The sequence below is a fragment of the Cygnus atratus genome, chromosome 2 (genome assembly GCF_013377495.2).
Source record: "Cygnus atratus isolate AKBS03 ecotype Queensland, Australia chromosome 2, CAtr_DNAZoo_HiC_assembly, whole genome shotgun sequence".
Classification (NCBI taxonomy): Eukaryota; Metazoa; Chordata; class Aves; order Anseriformes; family Anatidae; genus Cygnus; species Cygnus atratus.
Genome location: NC_066363.1, coordinates 8,816,864 through 8,835,880, shown reverse-complemented (window position 1 = coordinate 8,835,880; position 19,017 = coordinate 8,816,864). Strand labels below are relative to the sequence as shown.

The 19,017-nt window shown below is 36.8% G+C and overlaps 1 protein-coding gene across 17 annotated transcripts in view; it reads right to left on the bottom strand.

The window, feature by feature from the left end:
- The window catches only part of RBM33 (RNA binding motif protein 33), a 102,617-nt gene that overhangs the window by 47,180 nt on the left and 36,420 nt on the right, over nt 1-19,017 (bottom strand). For all 17 annotated transcript variants that reach the window (XM_035570194.1, XM_035570187.2, XM_035570190.2 and 14 more), the window contains exon 10: nt 13,970-14,028. In XM_035570194.1, coding sequence (XP_035426087.1) covers nt 13,970-14,028 — 59 coding nt within the window. The remainder of the gene's footprint in view (nt 1-13,969; nt 14,029-19,017) is intronic.

Here is a 19,017-nt window from a genome sequence, read left to right as displayed (position 1 = left end):
TCCGTTCAGGCTTAGCTGAACTAGGCTGTTCAACCGCATTGCCCTTCCCCGGTGCGGAACAGGACAGCGCTGGCTGCCTGCCAAAGCAGAACTGAACACAAACCTTGAGGATCCTGACCCTTCGTTCCCCAAATGCACCTGTACCATCACCCCACGTAGGAGCTGCCAGAGGTACTTTCAAACTAAGGTTAAAAACATCCCTCCATCCTGGAAGCCTGGGTGATAAAAGCATATTAAAGAGCAGCTCTTACAGCCATCGGTCACCCTGGGGAACACACAGGGCTTCCGCAAGCCACGCAGCCTCAAGGGATGCACCCAGCAAACCGCCCCATGTTTAGCTACTTAACTATTTAGGTAGTCGTTTGTCACTGTATAATGCATGAGGTCACTGCCAATGGAGGCAGGGGAAAAAACAGTTCATCAGGGCAGTTTTCAAACAAGGTGGTTATCTTATTTACAGCACATCGTCACATGAGCATATGTCACCTGGGGAGAGAAGGAAGTCCAGGCAGGCAAGCTTTTAATTTATTTTTATTTTTTTTTTTTTTTTTTGGAGTGTTTAACCTTGAAACTCTGAAGTTCTCCTAGTTCTCACAATTAATATATGTCTACATAAAGCTTACTTATTTCTAAAGTGGCCAGTGAAAAAGATGACATGGAAACATACTGACACACAGGTAGAAAAATGGTGAGTACCACATATTTGCCGCCTGAGCTGAAGAACTGGCAGCAGTAATAACCTGGCTGGGCTTGTTTCCAAGCACCAAATGGTGTCACAGTGATGATGATCTGTACTTCCTTCTTCCAAACTCAACATATTCTGCCCTAGTGAAGGTCACAGATCCTTTTCAGTCTCTCCTCGTCACTCCCAAGCTCTAGTTAGACACAGGTTACAAAACGAGCAGGTGTCTCCACTCGTACTCCTGACATCTGCAACCAAATCTCAAGCATCTTCCTCAATATTAATTCATTTTTCAGTTAGTCTTAGTTTTCTCCTGAAGGAGAAGCAACTGAGAGAAAAAATGGTGTTTCTATAATTGTATTTTAAATAAAGTTTTCCCTCTCCTGCCACCCCATACCCTCATTATTACACCCAGATCTACCTCATCCCAAAGCTTCAACCAAACTGATTTAAATTGAGGCAGGCAACCAGCAGAATATATTCACTCAAATCATCTGGTTTGAGACCACACACACTGAGAGCAGACTTATATTTGCTGTCATAGGGAAACTTTAAACCTTTATGAAATAAGCTTTGGTAAAATAACTTCAGTCAGTTCTGGAACTTAAGTCCCACTTTCCGAAACAAAACAACAACAACAAAAAATCAGCACCACCACCCCCCAAAAAATCAGCAATTTATTTTACTGCATTTTTTGTTTAGATTCTAGTTAAACTTTGAAGCTATTAAGTTTTCAAAGACAAGAAACATTTCTCACTCCTAAATCCAACTCCTTCTCCTTTTTACATTTAAAAAATAACATGAGGAGCCTTTTTATTTTCTTCAGTGAATAGGAGTTGTCTCTGTCAGAATTCATTAGCGCTGAATTGTCACATATATGGTTACTAAAACAATGACCCTTCCTTGCCTGAGCACTTATCCCATGCACAATGGGACTGAGGGTTGGGGTTTTTTGTTTTGTATTAAATCTGGAAGTTTTGAAAGTGGGAAAGTTACAGAAGTATGGCTGATATAAAACCTACCACAGTAAAGCAACATACTATACAGACAACTGAGTGTCATTAACAAATATCCACTTACTTGATCACTAACAGATCTTAACTTATGTATATGGCATTTTGAAGAGCTAGTAAAATATTATGACTAATCACATTTCTTGGCTGATAACCAAAGGCCAATCATGCAAAGTTAATTGCAAAGTCATGTGCTATTTGCAGAAAAATGAATTACCAATATTTGCTTCTAAAAAAACAAATGAGTTTGATTCTCTTCCTTCTCACATCGGTGAAAAAGACTGACCTCTAGTTTTTTTCTAAACCAGCTTTGCTTCTGCTTCCCCCAAAAGTGAAATAAAACTCTACCCATAAATTACTGTAATATGGATGGGGAGAAGCTCATATATCCAGGTTTTACATTGCTGAAACTTTCCTTCTGAAAAAGCTTTCAGGAAAGCTCCAACATGGATTTGATTATTTTATTAATGATTTAATAATCAAAATGATTAATTTAACATAGTACATGTGAAACTAAGTTTCAACCAGAGTTATTACTTCTAGGCACAAATGAACATGCTTTTAAATAAAACATGCACAATACGGTGGATGTTTTTCTGAATTACGAGATATTCATCTATTATTCTGAAATACACCCACCCCATCCCCAGGAATACACTAATACCACAGCTTTGACTTTTTCTTATGCCAAATTCTAATTGTCCTAAAAATAGTACAAAGTAATGTAACAGTTTTCTATTACTTAAGGTTTAATTCCCCCCTCTCCCCCTTCTTCACTGCAGTCAAACTGTAATTCCAGGAGTGGATTATTTTATCATTACTGCTAAACTCTACATTCAGCAAGTATTTGCTACTGATAACTGCCAAGCGCCTTCTGGTATTTAGTAGAAAAGACCACGCAGAGCTATTTAACTTCAAAAATTAATGAAGAGCAGGTGCAGAAGCCAGTTCTCATAATGGTCTATTTTGATAAAATAAGCATACTGTAACATAGATGCATAATAAATCTTTATATGCACAGTGGTTACTTCCATTTTTCATGGTTTTGCTAACCGGACAGTTTCAAATTACAACCAACTATTCAGTTCACACATCAACAGAGACTCCCTACAAAAAGACATTTTAACTATTCCTTCACCATTGTTACACCTCTTAGGAAACTTCTCTACTTAATAAATCTCATGCTCTCCAAAACACCTATTTTCAAGTTAACGAGTTTCAAGTGAACAAAAAGGAGAACTGCAAATTCATAGTCAGCCAAGGCTGTAAGATTCTAACTTTTAGTCCCAGACTGGGGCCAATTGTGACACTGGGGGGAAGGGACAAAATTATTTATGTGCCTTTCCAGCAAGACCCCGCAAGGCCGGCTCAGATTCATACAGACAGTGGTTCGGAAGATTGAGTTACCAAGCATCTGTATGAGAAAGACCCAGAAGAGCACATAACGCAACTTTCTGGAAGAGTCTTCTCCCTTTTTCACCATTATCAGATTCTTTATCATTGATTTAGCATCATTATCATTGATAATTTAGCGTCATTTACTAAATAATCAATTTGATAAAGCGCACCAAACTGCAAGGAAAGACTCCTGAGATGGATCTTTTAGCTATACTTAAGACTAGTTGCAAAAAGAGGTTGGAATCAGAAAACAGCACCTGACCTGGAGCAGACTTACCCATCACATCACACTACGTATGGCCTGGAAGCCATAAACCGACCTACACTTACCCCTTACAAAACTGCTCCCAATACTCAGTGCTGTGCAGTTCCTTCTAAACCACGAGCTGCAGCCCTGGCATTAATGAGTATTTCAAAGACCTGAGAGAGAAATTGTTATTTTTGAAAACTTGAGGGCTCACATCCAGTGCAGGAAGGGCTTTGAGCCTCTCAGTAGGACTCTGCAGGCTGTGGAAACTCAACTCAGGCCATTCTTTCTTATCTTAACAAGGTACTGAACATCAAGATTTTTCTCCAACTACCTAAGATGTGCTGTACTTTTTCCTGTATTTTTAAGGAATACGAATGTTGATTTCTATCAATTTATCCTAGTGTAATTTTACTTTGAAAATTTTGATATATCATCTTTCTGAATACACTTAGGTCTACACAGAAATTACACTGGAAGTGGGGTTCTGGGTGGATTTCCAAAGAGACCACAACCACAGACATTCTAGAAATACTTCAAAGGAGATGATAAACACACACTGAAGTGCTACTGACAGATATTTCACTCTTGAATATTCATTTTTAACAAGTTTACCCTGACAAAAAAAAGTCTATCCACACTTTCTCCCCCACATGCTATAGTTTACAGCACCACGGACTGACATTTCTATACAATTCCACATGTATGCAGCTTACACAATGTCCCCTTTTGCTAACTTCCATTATTCAATTAACTTACATGTTATCAATCACTTTTGCAAAAAAAAAACACATTGCAAACTTGTGTCTACAATTCATTAGAGTTGTGAATAGCTCATTGAACACGACTTTCACACACTCAGGCAATCCTACCTTCTGAAAGAACATGAGATAAGGTTACTTTAATCCTTTCAAAGAACTGCACTATTTTGCCTTCCTTTTATCCCTTTAAATATCCTTCCTAGTTAAGAAATTAACATTCTCTCATACAATTCTTACACAAATTGTACTTTTACTTTTCTGCATCTCTTGTTAATTACATGATGTTATCTCCAATAATCTATTCATGAAGCATAGATAACTTTGGTTACCAATAAAAGGGAAAACTTAGCATAAATTGCTTAGCACACAGTTAATCTTATAAAGCAAGGAATAAAGAGGATCTAACAGCTATTATATGACTTATCAGCTTCTCTAAAAGGGTCACTCTACTTTTTTTTTTCCACGAGACTAATTAAATACCTTAACAATGTCATTGAAACTTCATGAATCTTTCAATAAATTACACCCTGCCTCCACAACATGTTTTCATTTATTAATCTCACTTAAAATGCAAAGAGCGAGGAGAACCCCATTGACAGTTAAGCAGGGCCACTCAGTTAATTCTTCTTATATGGTTTAAATGCAAAGAATAATGACCACTATAACCTATGACAATTAAAACTATAGCCATCTGTCACAAGATGTTAATCCTCTTATTTCACTAGCTACTAGACTTTTCGAAAAGCTTTCCTAAAATGCCAACCTTCCAGTGCAAGGAAGTGACTTTTCATCCTTTTGTGTAAGAAGCCCTTTTTCACATAACTTAAATATGGTTTAAAATTTTTCAAGTAGAAATGTATACATCTCACAAAACATGGGTCCTTACATGCCAGTTTCACAGTATTCTCATTTATTGCACACAGCATACAGAAAGCAAATGGTTCTCTGAAATTTTGGAATAAAACAGCCTTGGTATTTTCTCAAATACAGTCTGAATGAACCTGTAGGCTCCCTGCGATGTCTCTTGACAACCATAATTCCATCAAGGTCAGCTAAAACCTAACAGGTACCAAAATATTCCCAATGGATTCAATGTTATAAAAAGGCCTTATATAAAAGTTTATGCCTTTAATACATTTCAGTCAAGAGAGACAAAAAATAAAGTTCAGAGAGATCATGAAACTCGAGAGAACTAATGTATTCTACCCATACACGTCTTCAACATTTCTGGAATGCATTTTCTAAGGGGAAAATGCAAGGAAAAGGAATGTAAGGAAATGTAAGGAAAACGCCAGTAACTGCTAGTTCGTGCATGTAGACCCTAGCATTAAGACAGATTCAGTTTGAGAAAGAACAGGTTGCTATTTCCCTAAACCAAGCCAAAAATAATTTGTAATATTGAAATGTACCATGTAACTTGGACAAGCTTCTCTTTGCCACTGCACAGCTCCAGGAGGTAAACCGCACTGGAATGTTTAAATACAAGTCCTGTGATCTGACCAGATCTTGTACATAAAAGATTTGCATGAAAAATAACTAGTGTCCAATGACACTGTTTCAGATCCTAAAATGGAATTCAACCTTCACAGAAAACCAGTACAAGCAAGGAGGGAGACACGAATCCCTGGTTACTTAAGCTAACCAATGCTACTCTGAAGGATAACGTTACAGATTGGTTTCTTGGACTCCCACCTGCTCTACCATTGAGGTCTGCAAGTTAGAAGATGGAATCTGCAGGACCAGTGGTCCCATTCATAAACAATTCTCAGAAAATGCGCTGAACATGGACAAAGAGTGTAACAGACATTAGTGCCAGAACAAGGAACTCTTGTGAAAGAAGAAAAATTTTTTATTTTTTTTTAATTTCAAACACTAAAAATCCTCCTGCGTATTTCTGTGTTCAAAGCTAATAGTTTACTAGGAATAGGTATATTACTAGGGACCCAAAAGAACGGCACATTTTGTATCTCTTCTGCTTTCACAACTATTGACATAAAACACCTATAAAAATATATTATAAAAATAGTCTCACCTTATCCTGAGGCTAGAGACCATTATATGGAAATATTATTAGAATGTTTATTGACCTAGCATACTTTGGTGACCTGCATGTCACCTACGATTAGAATCAAAACTCAAATGAATATCAAATAGAATATCAAATTCAGGATTTCTACATTACGCTCCAAGTTCGACAGTGAACTTTCAGTTAATTTCAAAACAATGTGAAAACCTCAAAGATGTGACTTGGGGACAATGCTTCTCCCTTCAACTAAAAATGCTCAGATGGCCACAAAAAAAAAGGGGGGAAAGAAAAGACATCTTTACAGAAGACAAATACTACAATTGCTGTTAAACTGGACTTTGATCTGTGACATTTCAGATCTATTTAGTAGTTAAATTACAAGATTCCTTATTTATAATTCTGTACAGAAATTTCATTTTGGAGATGTTCTGTACCTCCGACCTTGCAAACACTTTGATGCAAGAACTTTACACACCCAGGGCTACCAATGTACTTGCAAGTTCTACTCGCATGTTGATTATGAAGGCCTGAATATACTTGTCTTTTGGAGTATTCCATATTCAACACTTAATATTACTGTAATTCAGTTTACTGTAATCAGTAGTACAATTTAGTATTTTATACTGAAGCGTGGTTTTTTCATTTCACATACTGAACAGCAAGAACTCAAGGTACAGAAGGTGAATAAATACCAGTTTATTGATAAGATTTTTTTTTTTTTTTTTAACTGTGATGACAAATATACTGTTTTCGAGAAGGATGTTTCACAGCTCAGTGAAAACAGCTTGAGAACTATACTATCATCTAGGACTATGTTATAACAAGTATATTTTAGCTCTGCATTCAGTATTTAAGCACTAGATTAGTCTTACTGTATTGTAGTAAGAAGTCAATTGTACACTGTAATTGGATTTCTTTGTAAGAGGAGTCTTGACATCTGCAAAATATCTTTAACTGCCTAATTAATGGCTATGCAGCCATACACTTAATACTTGTGCGTGCTTAATAAAAATTTATCGTTTGCTCATGTAGTTTAAAAAGTTCAAATTTCATTCATACAAATATATCAGAATCAATCTATTTTATATCTAATCATTTATATATACATATACACATAGATCATTACATGTAATATATAATAGATATAATAGAAATATGATTACATGTAGAAATCTGTAAATACAGTATTTTTATGTGTGTATATATAGGTGCATGTGTGCCTGCATATAAAATATACACACATAAAAATATACCCAAACCAAAACTTTGTAGCTGTGCAGGTGATGGAGCACTGACACAAGTTGCTTAGAGAGGTTGTGGGGTCTCCTCCTTGGAGATCTTCAAAAGCCATCTGCACATGTTCCTGGACACGCAGCTCGAGGTGGTCCTGCTTCAGCAGGAGGGTTGAAAGACAACCTCCAGCGGTGCCTTCCAACCTCTCACCGTTCTGTGACTCTGCACTTAGCAGGTACTAAACCAGATACTGAACTGTAGAAATTTTAATGTCAACAAGACACACACAAAAAAAAAAATCTTCAACTCTGTTTTTTTATTAGCAGTCCTAAATAGCAATTACTTAAACTATGGAATATAAGCGCACACATTTTCTGTTTGATTTTAATTTCTACAGAGCATGCGCACACTGGAGCTAGCAGGACAAGTTAAAGGGTTACTACATTTAGAAGCCATCTATTTCTCTCTTATTTAATAGCTGTTACCATCATGTTTAGCTGCTGCTGCTCCTCCTGCAAATGGGAATTCATTGATATGATTAAATTTGATGGTATGATAATGTATGGTAATCGTGATTAATCAGAAGCCCACTAGCAAATGGAGGATGTTGGGTATTATGTCACCTGCATTTTAAACTGCATTCCCTCTATGCCAGCCTGACAATATTTGACAGCTGGAGGGATCTCATGCTGCATCTGCTTGCAACTACTTATAGATCTGATAAGAGAAAGTGCCCATCATTCCTTCACTACCTTAAGTGCTGTAATTACAGGGCTTTGCAGTCAAGTTGTGAAAACAGTAAGTGTTCAAAACGAAAGCTTTTTGCTAGCTGCTGAACAAGCTCCGTCTCACATCTGCAAGGGCTATAATCTGAAAGAAATGTAATTTGATGCAGCAGTCTCGTTCAAACATGATTTGCATGAAATGCTGTATAAAGCACTATCCAAGAAATGTCAATCAACACCACCTGATACCATGCATCCTGTTAAATGAAAACAAAATGCTTTCTACACTACCTGTGATCTGCTACCACGACACAGTAATAGAGTGAAAATTTCATTTACTGTTACTCATTATAGTAAAGCCATAGCTAAAGCAGAGTAATTGTGAGGAAGTAGGAGAATCATTTTCACAAGTGACTTTCTATTTCCATTAACAGTTTATCTCCTACATAAACATTGCTGCAAGCATGTACTAGTTACTATCTCATTATTTGCTAAATATCAGTTTAAAAGAACTGAATATTCTCAGATGCAGAACTGCTTAAAATTGTCCTTACTGTAGGCACTGGAAAACATGAGCCAAGACCTTAGAAAGGGTTGCTGAAACCCTTACTTACTCATAGCAATTCCTAATGGAATTAGGAATTTTGGAAAAAAACCTCCTTATTTACATTTTCCACAATGATCAGGAAACAGTATTGTAACGAGTTTTATTTACAAAAGCACTGCAAACTTCTGCTTTCACAGACCGCAAGAGGTGTTTATGCAAAGACACACCCCCAGGCCCAAGTACATTGTAAAATCTATTAAACTGATCCAAGTTTGCAGAAGTGGTGTTATAGGTCTATCCAAGTCAGCCCAAGGACCACTTCAGGAAAAAAAAATAAAAGTAGATTATATTGAAATATACCTTTTACAATTTAATATAGCATTAATACTTTTTTTTTTTGTGTGTGTGTAAAGGAAATGTTTCAAGCCAGGGGCAAAAATGAAGGACAGTAACCTATGATCTGAGCAACAACTGGGCACTTACTCAAAAACCTCTCACAGGCTAAAACATAAAGCAGTGCTTTTAAAGTGTCTGAATTTCAAACAATACTTCAAAGCTCAAGGTTTGTCAAACTAGAGATTTCAGAAATGATTGAAAAACAGAATCAAAATTAATCAATTCATTCTCACAGCATCCATTTACAACAACAGCTGATATCCTGGAGATGAAGTTGAAGAATGTTGAATGAGATTCTAAAGAAAGTTCAGTAAGGTTTTGCAGTTTAAGAAAAAAATCTTCAAGTATTCTTTTGGGATAAGGACCATTTTGAGAAGAAATTTTAAGGTAAATTCCAAACCCAAATTATGTTAAAAAACCACTCCTGAGAATTGAAAAGACAAGATGTAGAATATTCACAAGAATATTCTCAGTTGCCTGAGGACAAGTTGCTCGACTAAGGTCTTATTTTTATACTGAATAAAACAATTTATACATCATGCAATTCAACTTTTTTAGATTTGAATTCAACAGTGACCTGAAAGGCACCCAGTGCACTAACAGGTGTCCTATCAAAGGAGGAAAGCTTTGTGCATCTCAAAGCCTTCCTGGCACAAGCTGGTCAGACACTAGCGCTGCTTCCTTTTTTGCTTCATGCCACTTCAGACTATTCTTAGTTTCAGCTCTGAAACTCAAAAGGACCAAAATTAAGAAAATTTGTCTGTGGGACACCAACGGTGTTAGGTTAAGGACAACAGATAAACAGGTTTTCATCCAACTTCCCTGAAAATTCTCCTGGCAAAAGGAATACAGATACACTGCCAGCCTCCGCTCTCTCTGCAGCAGTTTCAGAGGACAAACCATAACAGAGATAGAAGGGGAATGAAGAGCCCCGAGCCAGGGGAAGCTATTCCTCTCTTCTGCCTCAAGCAGTGTAAGGAAGGTTCTCTGCAACTCCCTCTTCACACAAAACATCTTGTTCCAGACTTAGACTGGGATATGCCAAGGATCCCCTATTTCTGTCTGAAGAGTTTTGACAAGGAAAACGCTGTGGCACTCTGTCTCAAAACAGGCATAACAACAACTTGCTCCACTTTCACATGTCCTTAAAAAATCCCACACAATTGTGCCGCTTGTGAAAATTTCCTTGGTGTTAAATAAAATTAAGTAATGTTTGAAGTAAAAGGTCTTCACCTTTCCTTCAGGCAAATGCTGAAATATTTCAAACACAAAACATGCTGGTGAAACCACATAAGGGATGAAAAGATTTGGACCATCAACTCAGCTCACGAAAATTGCCATTTGAAAGCAAATGGTTTTGTTTCACATTAAAAGTCTGGCCTCTACAGTAGTCAGTTAGTAGCAACCTAAATATAGAGTGTTTAGAAACACCTCTTCTGTTTCCCTTTTAAAGGAGAAGCTAGCCTAGATAAACACCACAAGACAGGAAGCACAACTGTCCCTCTTGTAAAAATTCAGGAGATCCATACAACCAGCCCGTAAATAAACCTCCAATCACTTTCCTTCAAACAGATTAGTCCCCCCAAAAAATCTTGTTTGTGAAACACTGTGACACTGAGACAGTAACTCAGAGAAAGGCATTTTAACCACTTTACATTGAATGCAGGTGATACGTAAAGCTAGACCTCCAGAAGGACCCAAAGATGTTAGCCTATCTCCTCTTTAAATAACTTAGTTTTTTCTAAAGACTCAGTTGGCACTTGAACAGTTCCCGGTAAATTCCAGTACCTGGAAAAACACTAGCATCAACTACAGTTGAAGACTGAATTATTATTAAATGCAACCACCTGAAGAATACTCACTTGGATGAGCCTTCGCACAACTTGAGGCTTTAACTTCCAGTTAGCACAAGTTTATCATGTTTCTCAGCTACTAACAACCCTCAGATCCACCATTAATTCAGTCCTAATTAGCTGACCACACCTCTCAAATATTATTCCCACTAAGTCACCTCAAATGATTACAGAGTAAGAAATAGACAACTTCCTTTCTGCTTCAAAATTCCTCTACATGTTCAAATAACTTCAAATAGGGAATACAAATGGATAAATTCTGCTAGATCCTTTCTAGTACTTCTTCTCTAAACACTTAAGGGGTTAAGCTTTAAGTAAGAAATAATTCAGAAATAAGCCCTACCCTGAAACATTAACATTTACATCCAGGGCTGTTAAGTGAATTTAATCAGTCCCAAATCCAAGCAGACTGGATCGTGATCAACATTACCCTGATTTAATACTACATTATTTCTTATAATTTAGAACTGAAACCAATATGCTAACATGCTCATTACAACTTTGTTCAACTCTTCAATTACATCCTTCTGCAAAAGGTTGTAAGAATTAACCATTACATGGTTACAAGTCACTTCATTAGCCCTAAATTAATAACACCTGGTTTCCAATGGATTTATGACTTGCAATTGATTAGCTCTGATTGAAGCTCTTCTCACAATTGTAACACACAGGGGCTCTCTGTGCTGATAAGCCTCTGCTAGATGAGACAGTTACTCAGAGGCAGTTTTTCTTTTAGCTAGGTCACTAGCCACATGTGGGTCTCTCCCTCATGAGAACGTCATTACCTTTAATGTTTGTGCACCTCTGCCACATTCAAGCAAAATAAGCCATCCAGTTCAAAGTCACAGGGGAAAGCAACCTAGAAGTATTTTTAACCCCAGAGTTTTTAAGAAACAAAGCAAACAGAAGACTGATTGACTCTTATGCTAAGATCAGGTGATCCTAAAAACAGAAGTCAAGTTTTCACATATCCACAGATTCCTTTTATAATGAGAAAAAGGAAGAATGTACCATGGTCGGGAATACTTCTTTGACCTTTTTCAAATGGCTTGTCAGCAAAGTTGTCCAACCATTGCTATGCTGCTATAAGTCAACATTTATACATAAACAAGTGAATTCTAACAGCACAGAGGCATTTGACATGTAACAAAGCAAGAAAAGGTAGCTCTGCAAGATAAAACGTTCAAGTCAGAAAGTAAATTTGTCTTCAGCTCAAGAGCTAACATACTACATTTAATAAAACAAACACGCGATATGTACACAGTGACACTTAATTCCTAATCCTAATATATCTGATAACCTATGCAAAATTTATAAAGTGCTTCATAAGGGAAGACCATATTATACCCATTTTACAAATTATTGAGTCAGGGAAAGATTAAGCACCTTTCTCAGGGTCACAGAGCAGGTAACTAGCTGAAGTGGAAAAAAACACTCAAGGCAGGCAAATCACAGTACTGCATCCTCTTAGTTAAGACAGCCTTCCTTCTCTTAATGAAAAAAAATGACTCTTTGCTAGTACATTGCTTACATAAAAAGGCAACAAGCACTCAGTGTTTTCCTTCAGGCAAAAGGAGCAGTCCTAACAAAAATGTTCAATCCATTTTATTCCATTTAAAAAACTGTTGCATACAGGATTAGCTAGGTTTGCAGTACTTCTTGACTTGTAAAAACAAAAGTGAACAGAATTAAAATCTAATTTCACAGTCAATTTAAAAAAAATAATTTCCAATTTTTCTACACTGATGTAAACACACTTCAAAGATGTCAATTACAATGCCTTTACAGATATTACTTGTCCTTCTATGTCTTTTCAATCCTAAATTGTGTTTATTGGCACAAGCAAGTTCACATCACAAGTATCTCATGTATGGTTTCCTTTGCTTTTTAAATAGTTACTTTTAAGATGTTAATAAGGTTTCTACTTAATACTAAAGGCTGTTGAAGAGAACTCTTGCCCTTAAACCCACAATAATTTTAAACAAGAAAATATCTCCTGTTTAAATGTTGGCATAAATTACATAAATTTAGTTGATGAAACTGCAGTTATATTGTTTAACCTTTTCATACTTCACAGAAGAAATGTGGCAATTTAAGAACTCAGCTACTGTACCAAACACGGACATTAATTGCTTAGCTAGATATCTTGAACAAATATTCTGCATCAAAACCAGCCAGGTATGCACATGGCAATCAAAAGTCACAGCAGGTTTCCAAAATCTGTTTTTTCCAAACACATCTGACCTCTATGCAAATAATTTACTGTGTGATACCACACAGATGTTCACAAACACCTACTTTCCCCCTTCAACACTGTAAGCATTAACAGAGGATAATTTTTGTGGTTTATGTATTTGGGAAATAATATACAAGTTGTTACTTGAAAGTACCTCAGGCAATATTGCACAAATATATGTATTTTTTGCTTATTTTGATTATTTGCAAACCATCTGAATTAAAAATTCACGACAACAGAATTGTGAAATATTGAAAAATTATCTAGAAAGGTACTTCTCTACATTATTAGAATTAAAAAAACGAGTAAAATAATTCTTGTGAAACAGTTCGATGCTCTTGTTTGTTTTACAAGTTAGAAACATACAAAAAACAAGGTCATACAATGCCATTCTCATTTCTTGATACAAAAATATGAAGGCATTTAAATGCCTGAAGTAATGATAAAAATACAATTTTGCTGATTTTTACAATAAAAATATATGCTACTTTTTAAGCTTAGGGATTTTTTTCCAAATAGCCTTTATTATATCAAATAAAGTAAGGATTCTATTTATACAGAAAGACCCAAGTAATAAAATGGAGCCCATATTCCTTAAGACAAGATGCATTCACGCCTCTCCCACTGGAGAGATTGGTTCAACAATTTTACAGTTAAACAGAATTAATTCTACTCTCAAAAATCCATTGACCTTAAGCTTTTAACAAACATTTTCAACTGCAGAGTGTACTGTCAATATTTACAAATTCTTAAAATTATATTTCACTAGAACAGCCTTTATTTGCTGTATTAATATTTCCTTGCAAATGTATGCTTATCCATATCAAAGAAGAAGAAACAGCTGCTACTCACAGGAAATCTCTGGGGTCCTACGGCAGGTCTTGGCTGGGCTGGAACTGGCAGCAAGGGCACTGAAACAAGAAGCACCTTTTAACACCATTTGTTTTACCTAACAGTTGTTGCTGTTATTTCCAAAAGTGGTTGCAATAAGAAGCCATGATTAAAATCTGCTACATTTACCCTCGCACGTCACAGCTCCTACAATTAACTTTAAGCAACCATTCCCTCCCCCACAACATGCAACAGGGCAATTAGGATTCTCCTCGTTCATTTACATAATTTGATTCTGCATTCTCCAGAATGAGATTGCTTCTTGCTTCATGAAGGAAAAAAAAACAGTATGTATTCAGCCAGAGGTATGTCTCAGACAAAGCTGACACGGACTCTTAACAATAATCTCATGTTTCAAACAGAAGGACACGTAATTAACTCACCTTCTCAACTTAGTGCCCCTCGTTTCCTACGTATCTCCCAGTCTCACCACCCGCTTCCCATAGCAAACACTGGCATCAGAAAAGCTAGCTGGCATAAATCACTGTTCATGGAAGGGTAAAATGAGGCAGGTAGCAGCAATTAAGAGCAAGCAAGAACTTCTTAATGTGGCTTTGTCACTATAATGGAACATGCAACCATAGTCATAGTTTGTGTAATCACAACTGCTGATCTCGGAAGACAGACTCATATTTCATAGAGTCACCAAAAAAAATAAAAAATAATACGACCCTCTTCCTGAAAAATAACTTCTCCAAAATTAGGAGTTCGGGGACTAACACGGATGACTTCTTCATGTAACTTTTTTCTATCTGTTTTCTTGAAATTCAATGTCCCAAAACAACCACTTAAAATGATTGCAAAATGCATAAAGTAACTACAGCCGGACCGCCTCGGGAACTCGATCTTTATGTGAATGCCCAGCACAAAGTCTAATAACTGATTTCCCATTTTTCCTTGTTTTGTTTTTTTTTCTCCTCTTTGGATCGTCTAAATGGTTAAAAGTACAAATATGTCAGTATTAGACAAAAGGTCTAGAGAAGTTAAATAAAGCATTTCAATTAAACAGCACCAAATGCGTTTGCTCATTTACCAAAAACTTGTAAGTAAGGCTATTTTCCTTCAATTTGTGCTTAGCATTTGAAAATGATAGGGAAAATGTTTCCCACACAGGGTTAAACAATGACTTTGTAGCCAACTGTGTAACACTTGAGAGCAGGAAAGGTGTTAAGAAATGCACCCTTCTCCCTTAAACCGGCTCCATTTCACAACACAGTTTTCTAACATGCCTCAAAAAATTCCTTTTTCTTCAGTAATACAGGCACAAGAGCTAATGCGTTAGCAACTATTTTTAGTTCATGTCCACGTCTGCCTTCCATCCACTGTTAATTACTTGCAGTTTACTGCTTCGTGGGCTGAATAGGTAAACTACGTGCACCAATCTTTCAGCTCTGAAGGACTGTGTGCAAACTTATGATCAGGTTACATGAGAAAATGAGTCAGTCTCATCGTGGCTTCTAAAAAACATCTGTCAGTATTGCACAGCCATGACCACTTAAAAAAAATTGACAGCATGCTCTTGACAGACCAAGGACTAAAATAGCTCAGGTCAGAGAGGCAAGTCTGAGAAAAATCACATAAGGTGGGAAATGCAGAGAAACTTCATCTGTAGGGCGCTCTCGCGTCTATTTCAGTATCCTGCCTCTGGCAGGAACATATACAGAGTTATATATATTTTTAAACAAATTAATTTAATACTCATGAAAGATAGTTCAAACTCAGCATCATTTCAGTCCTTGGACACCTGCTGAAGCAGCAAAGAATTCTCAAATAAGCATTCATTTCCTCAACATGAAATCTTCCACAGATTTGAAAGGTACGTTTCAAACACAACATGTTGTTAGATGCTATTTTAAGAGGATTAATTTGCTTTTAGCTGTAAATTTCAAGGCTATACCTGAAAAGATGAAGCAGCAATTCCCATATTAATGATTTAGAAGAATTATAATTTTTCCCAGGACACCAGTTTTTAAAAAGGTAAATGGCACACTAATCCACTGAGCTGCCACAAACTGCTCATCAGTAGTTCCTGTCAATGTTGGCAGCACCACAGTACCCATGAAATAGTTATTTGTGGTGTAAACATCAAGGGGAAAAAAACATTGAATACCTAAATCACAGGCTGAACTAGTAGTTCATAGTGTGTCTACTTGCACTTTGTAGTCCTCCGGTATTTGTAAATTGATCCGACTCAAATTTGGACAAGCATTCAGCCAAAAATCTCCTCTTACAACTCAAAACTAATTTACAAAATGGGACACAAAAAAGAGAAAATTATGACAGGTAATCAACAGAAAGACATGGGATTCAAATGCCACAAAAGGCACAACTGAACACTAACTGAACACTATCCGCAGCAGGTGTGAACAGACGCTCACATAACCATTAAGGCTTCTGACAGACTGAGTCCTTCTTAATCATTTATGAAGCTTCAAAGACTAAAAAATATTAGAAATTTGTTTGAAAAAACTGACTTGACAGAAGCAACTGCTGGATTTTTTATTTATTTATTTTTTAACCTAGACACATGATTTGCCATTGAGACAAAAATAAGCCAATGAAAGGATTCTTCAAGAGTGCTTCAACTCACTTTCAGGCTGAAGTAGCTGGCTACAGAAGACCTTATATATGCTGTTGTATTCAAATGAAAATTTCATGACGATTTACATGTTTTAGTCTATTTTAGAAAATACTGATATACTGAATGCATTTCAAGATGAACTCAGGCCAAAAGGATGTTGAGAACGAATATTTCTATGATTTGCAAGTTAGAACAAATGCCCTTGGTGCAGACAATTGAAAGTATGTGGGCTTATTCCTTCCACAAAACTACAGAGGTAAAAAATGTCAGTCTACATGAAAACATGATAGCACACCATTAAAAATACGGGAATCTACGTGTGTGTATCATGCACTTCCAGACATGGCATTCTGACTTCCAGGCATCGCGTTTTAAACAGAATCAAAATAAACTTTGTGCCTGACTATTCTCTGATATGTAAAAAAGCCTCGTATCTGGAAATAGATTCAGTTGAGAAGGGGCAGGACATCATCAAGAACATGAAATTACTCTCATCTCTTTCATAGTTCCTGTTACCCTTAAATAATTGCTGCTGCGTGACAAACATGCTAGTGTTGTCAGCTACCAGGCTCTCCCTGCTGGAACCCCAAGCAGAGGCATTAAACTGAGCAAGATTTTTTAAAAGGAAGTTTAGAACGGTTATCCCTACACTGGAATTTCTGTCTACCATTTGCATGCCTACACTGAAAATGCTTGAAGATTCATCTGACTATGATGATTTTAGAATTATGCTCATCTTCCCTGAAGAATATACCTGATGCCTTACATATTTTCCTTAGGTGTGTAAATGTATATTTTCATTTATCGTAAGTCTACTACTGTATGCTGAGACGGCCACTTCTAACAGCCACTGCAGATGACTGACTGCTCACTAATTAAGAGGCTCGATTTAAATCACTAGAATTTTAACAATTGCACTTAACAGTATGCTGCACACCTAGCAGCAGAAATATTCGGTAGTCTTGCAGAGAATCCTTTCAGTAAAACAGATGGCACTAAGTTATTTCATATGAACCCGTTGCCATTAACAGAGCAAAGATCTTTCTCGCTGCCATACAGGTCTTCTACCACTGAAAAACAGATCACTCTGGGGCTGCTCATTCTGAGAGGATGGCTACCAGTCAACTAAAGTATGTGCACAAAAAGTCAGCAAGTGTAAGTTTTAAAAAGACGAAAAAAGCCACACAACGGACTACAAATCCAGTACTGAAGATCTCCTAACATGCACGTATGCAACTTGGTTAAAATTAGGAGCAACAAATTAAGAGAGGAAGAAAAGATTATGCTCAAGATAAAGCAAGGTCCCTAGAATGCCAAAGGTACCACGGACACTGTGGTAAGGCTGAGACAAGCCTGAAGCACCTTAATTACATGAAAAAGCAGCTCATACAAAAGAAAGAAGATACACTGCCGTACTTCTGACACCAGGCAAAACCAAAAATCCCAGTAGCCATTACTAGCATGAGGAGGAAATCTGCTCACATAGATGCAGACATTAACTGTTTCACAGGGACAGAGGAGGGGCATCTAGAATAGTCTAAAAAAGCTATTTTTGCTTTTCACAAACCAAGAACTGTTGCTTTGGAAATGTTAGTCAAATGCACAGAAGGCATACATCCAAGACTAAAGGATCTTTTGGACTGCTTCCAGATAATCTGTCCTGATGCATAATTTGATGGGAAGCACTGATTTTATTAGACATGAAAAAGTGAAATAATCTCTACAAAGCAGCTACTGTGAACCCATCTGTGAGAAGCCTAACAGATTTCTATCAACTGGCAATATCCTACCCTGCCAAATTCCTACCTTTCAGCGGGCAAATAAATGAAGCAAAGATAACACTGGCTTGGAGTTCTGCTGATTCAAAGGAGGGAAAAAATACAGAAAATGTAATGGTAAATACATATACGTTTGTTTTGCTTTGTCTAGTTCCAACTGAATCACGAGTCAGAGATATATAGGTGCTTTTTCTTTATCCTCTTGGGGATTAAAGATTTCCCAAATAAGGAGTAATATTAACAGCTCTGTTTGCTGAGAGCTGCTCTAAGAACTGTAGCCCAAAGGGTGCTTGTATTGAGTTACAGAAAGAGCGTGTACTTGCAGGCTCTGAATCAAATAATCATACATGTGGAACTGAAAGGAGAACTGAAAGCATGTATCTTGTCAAGTGAGGACTGCAGCTTGTACCTTTCACACAGCATTTACAGTTCAAGGACTGCCTTTGTGTATTCTCACTGAAATAGGTGGGCGGTCATTCTGTGACTGCTTGGCTGAACCTAGAATGATGTGGGAAATTCTAAACTGCAGTATTGATTCTAAACCTACTATTAAAAACCAATATCCGCTACTTTTAAAAACATTCTCTTTCCAGTTTTATTGCTCTTTGAAGGCTTTCAAACAGTAAACATGATAAAAAAGTGGAAAAGAC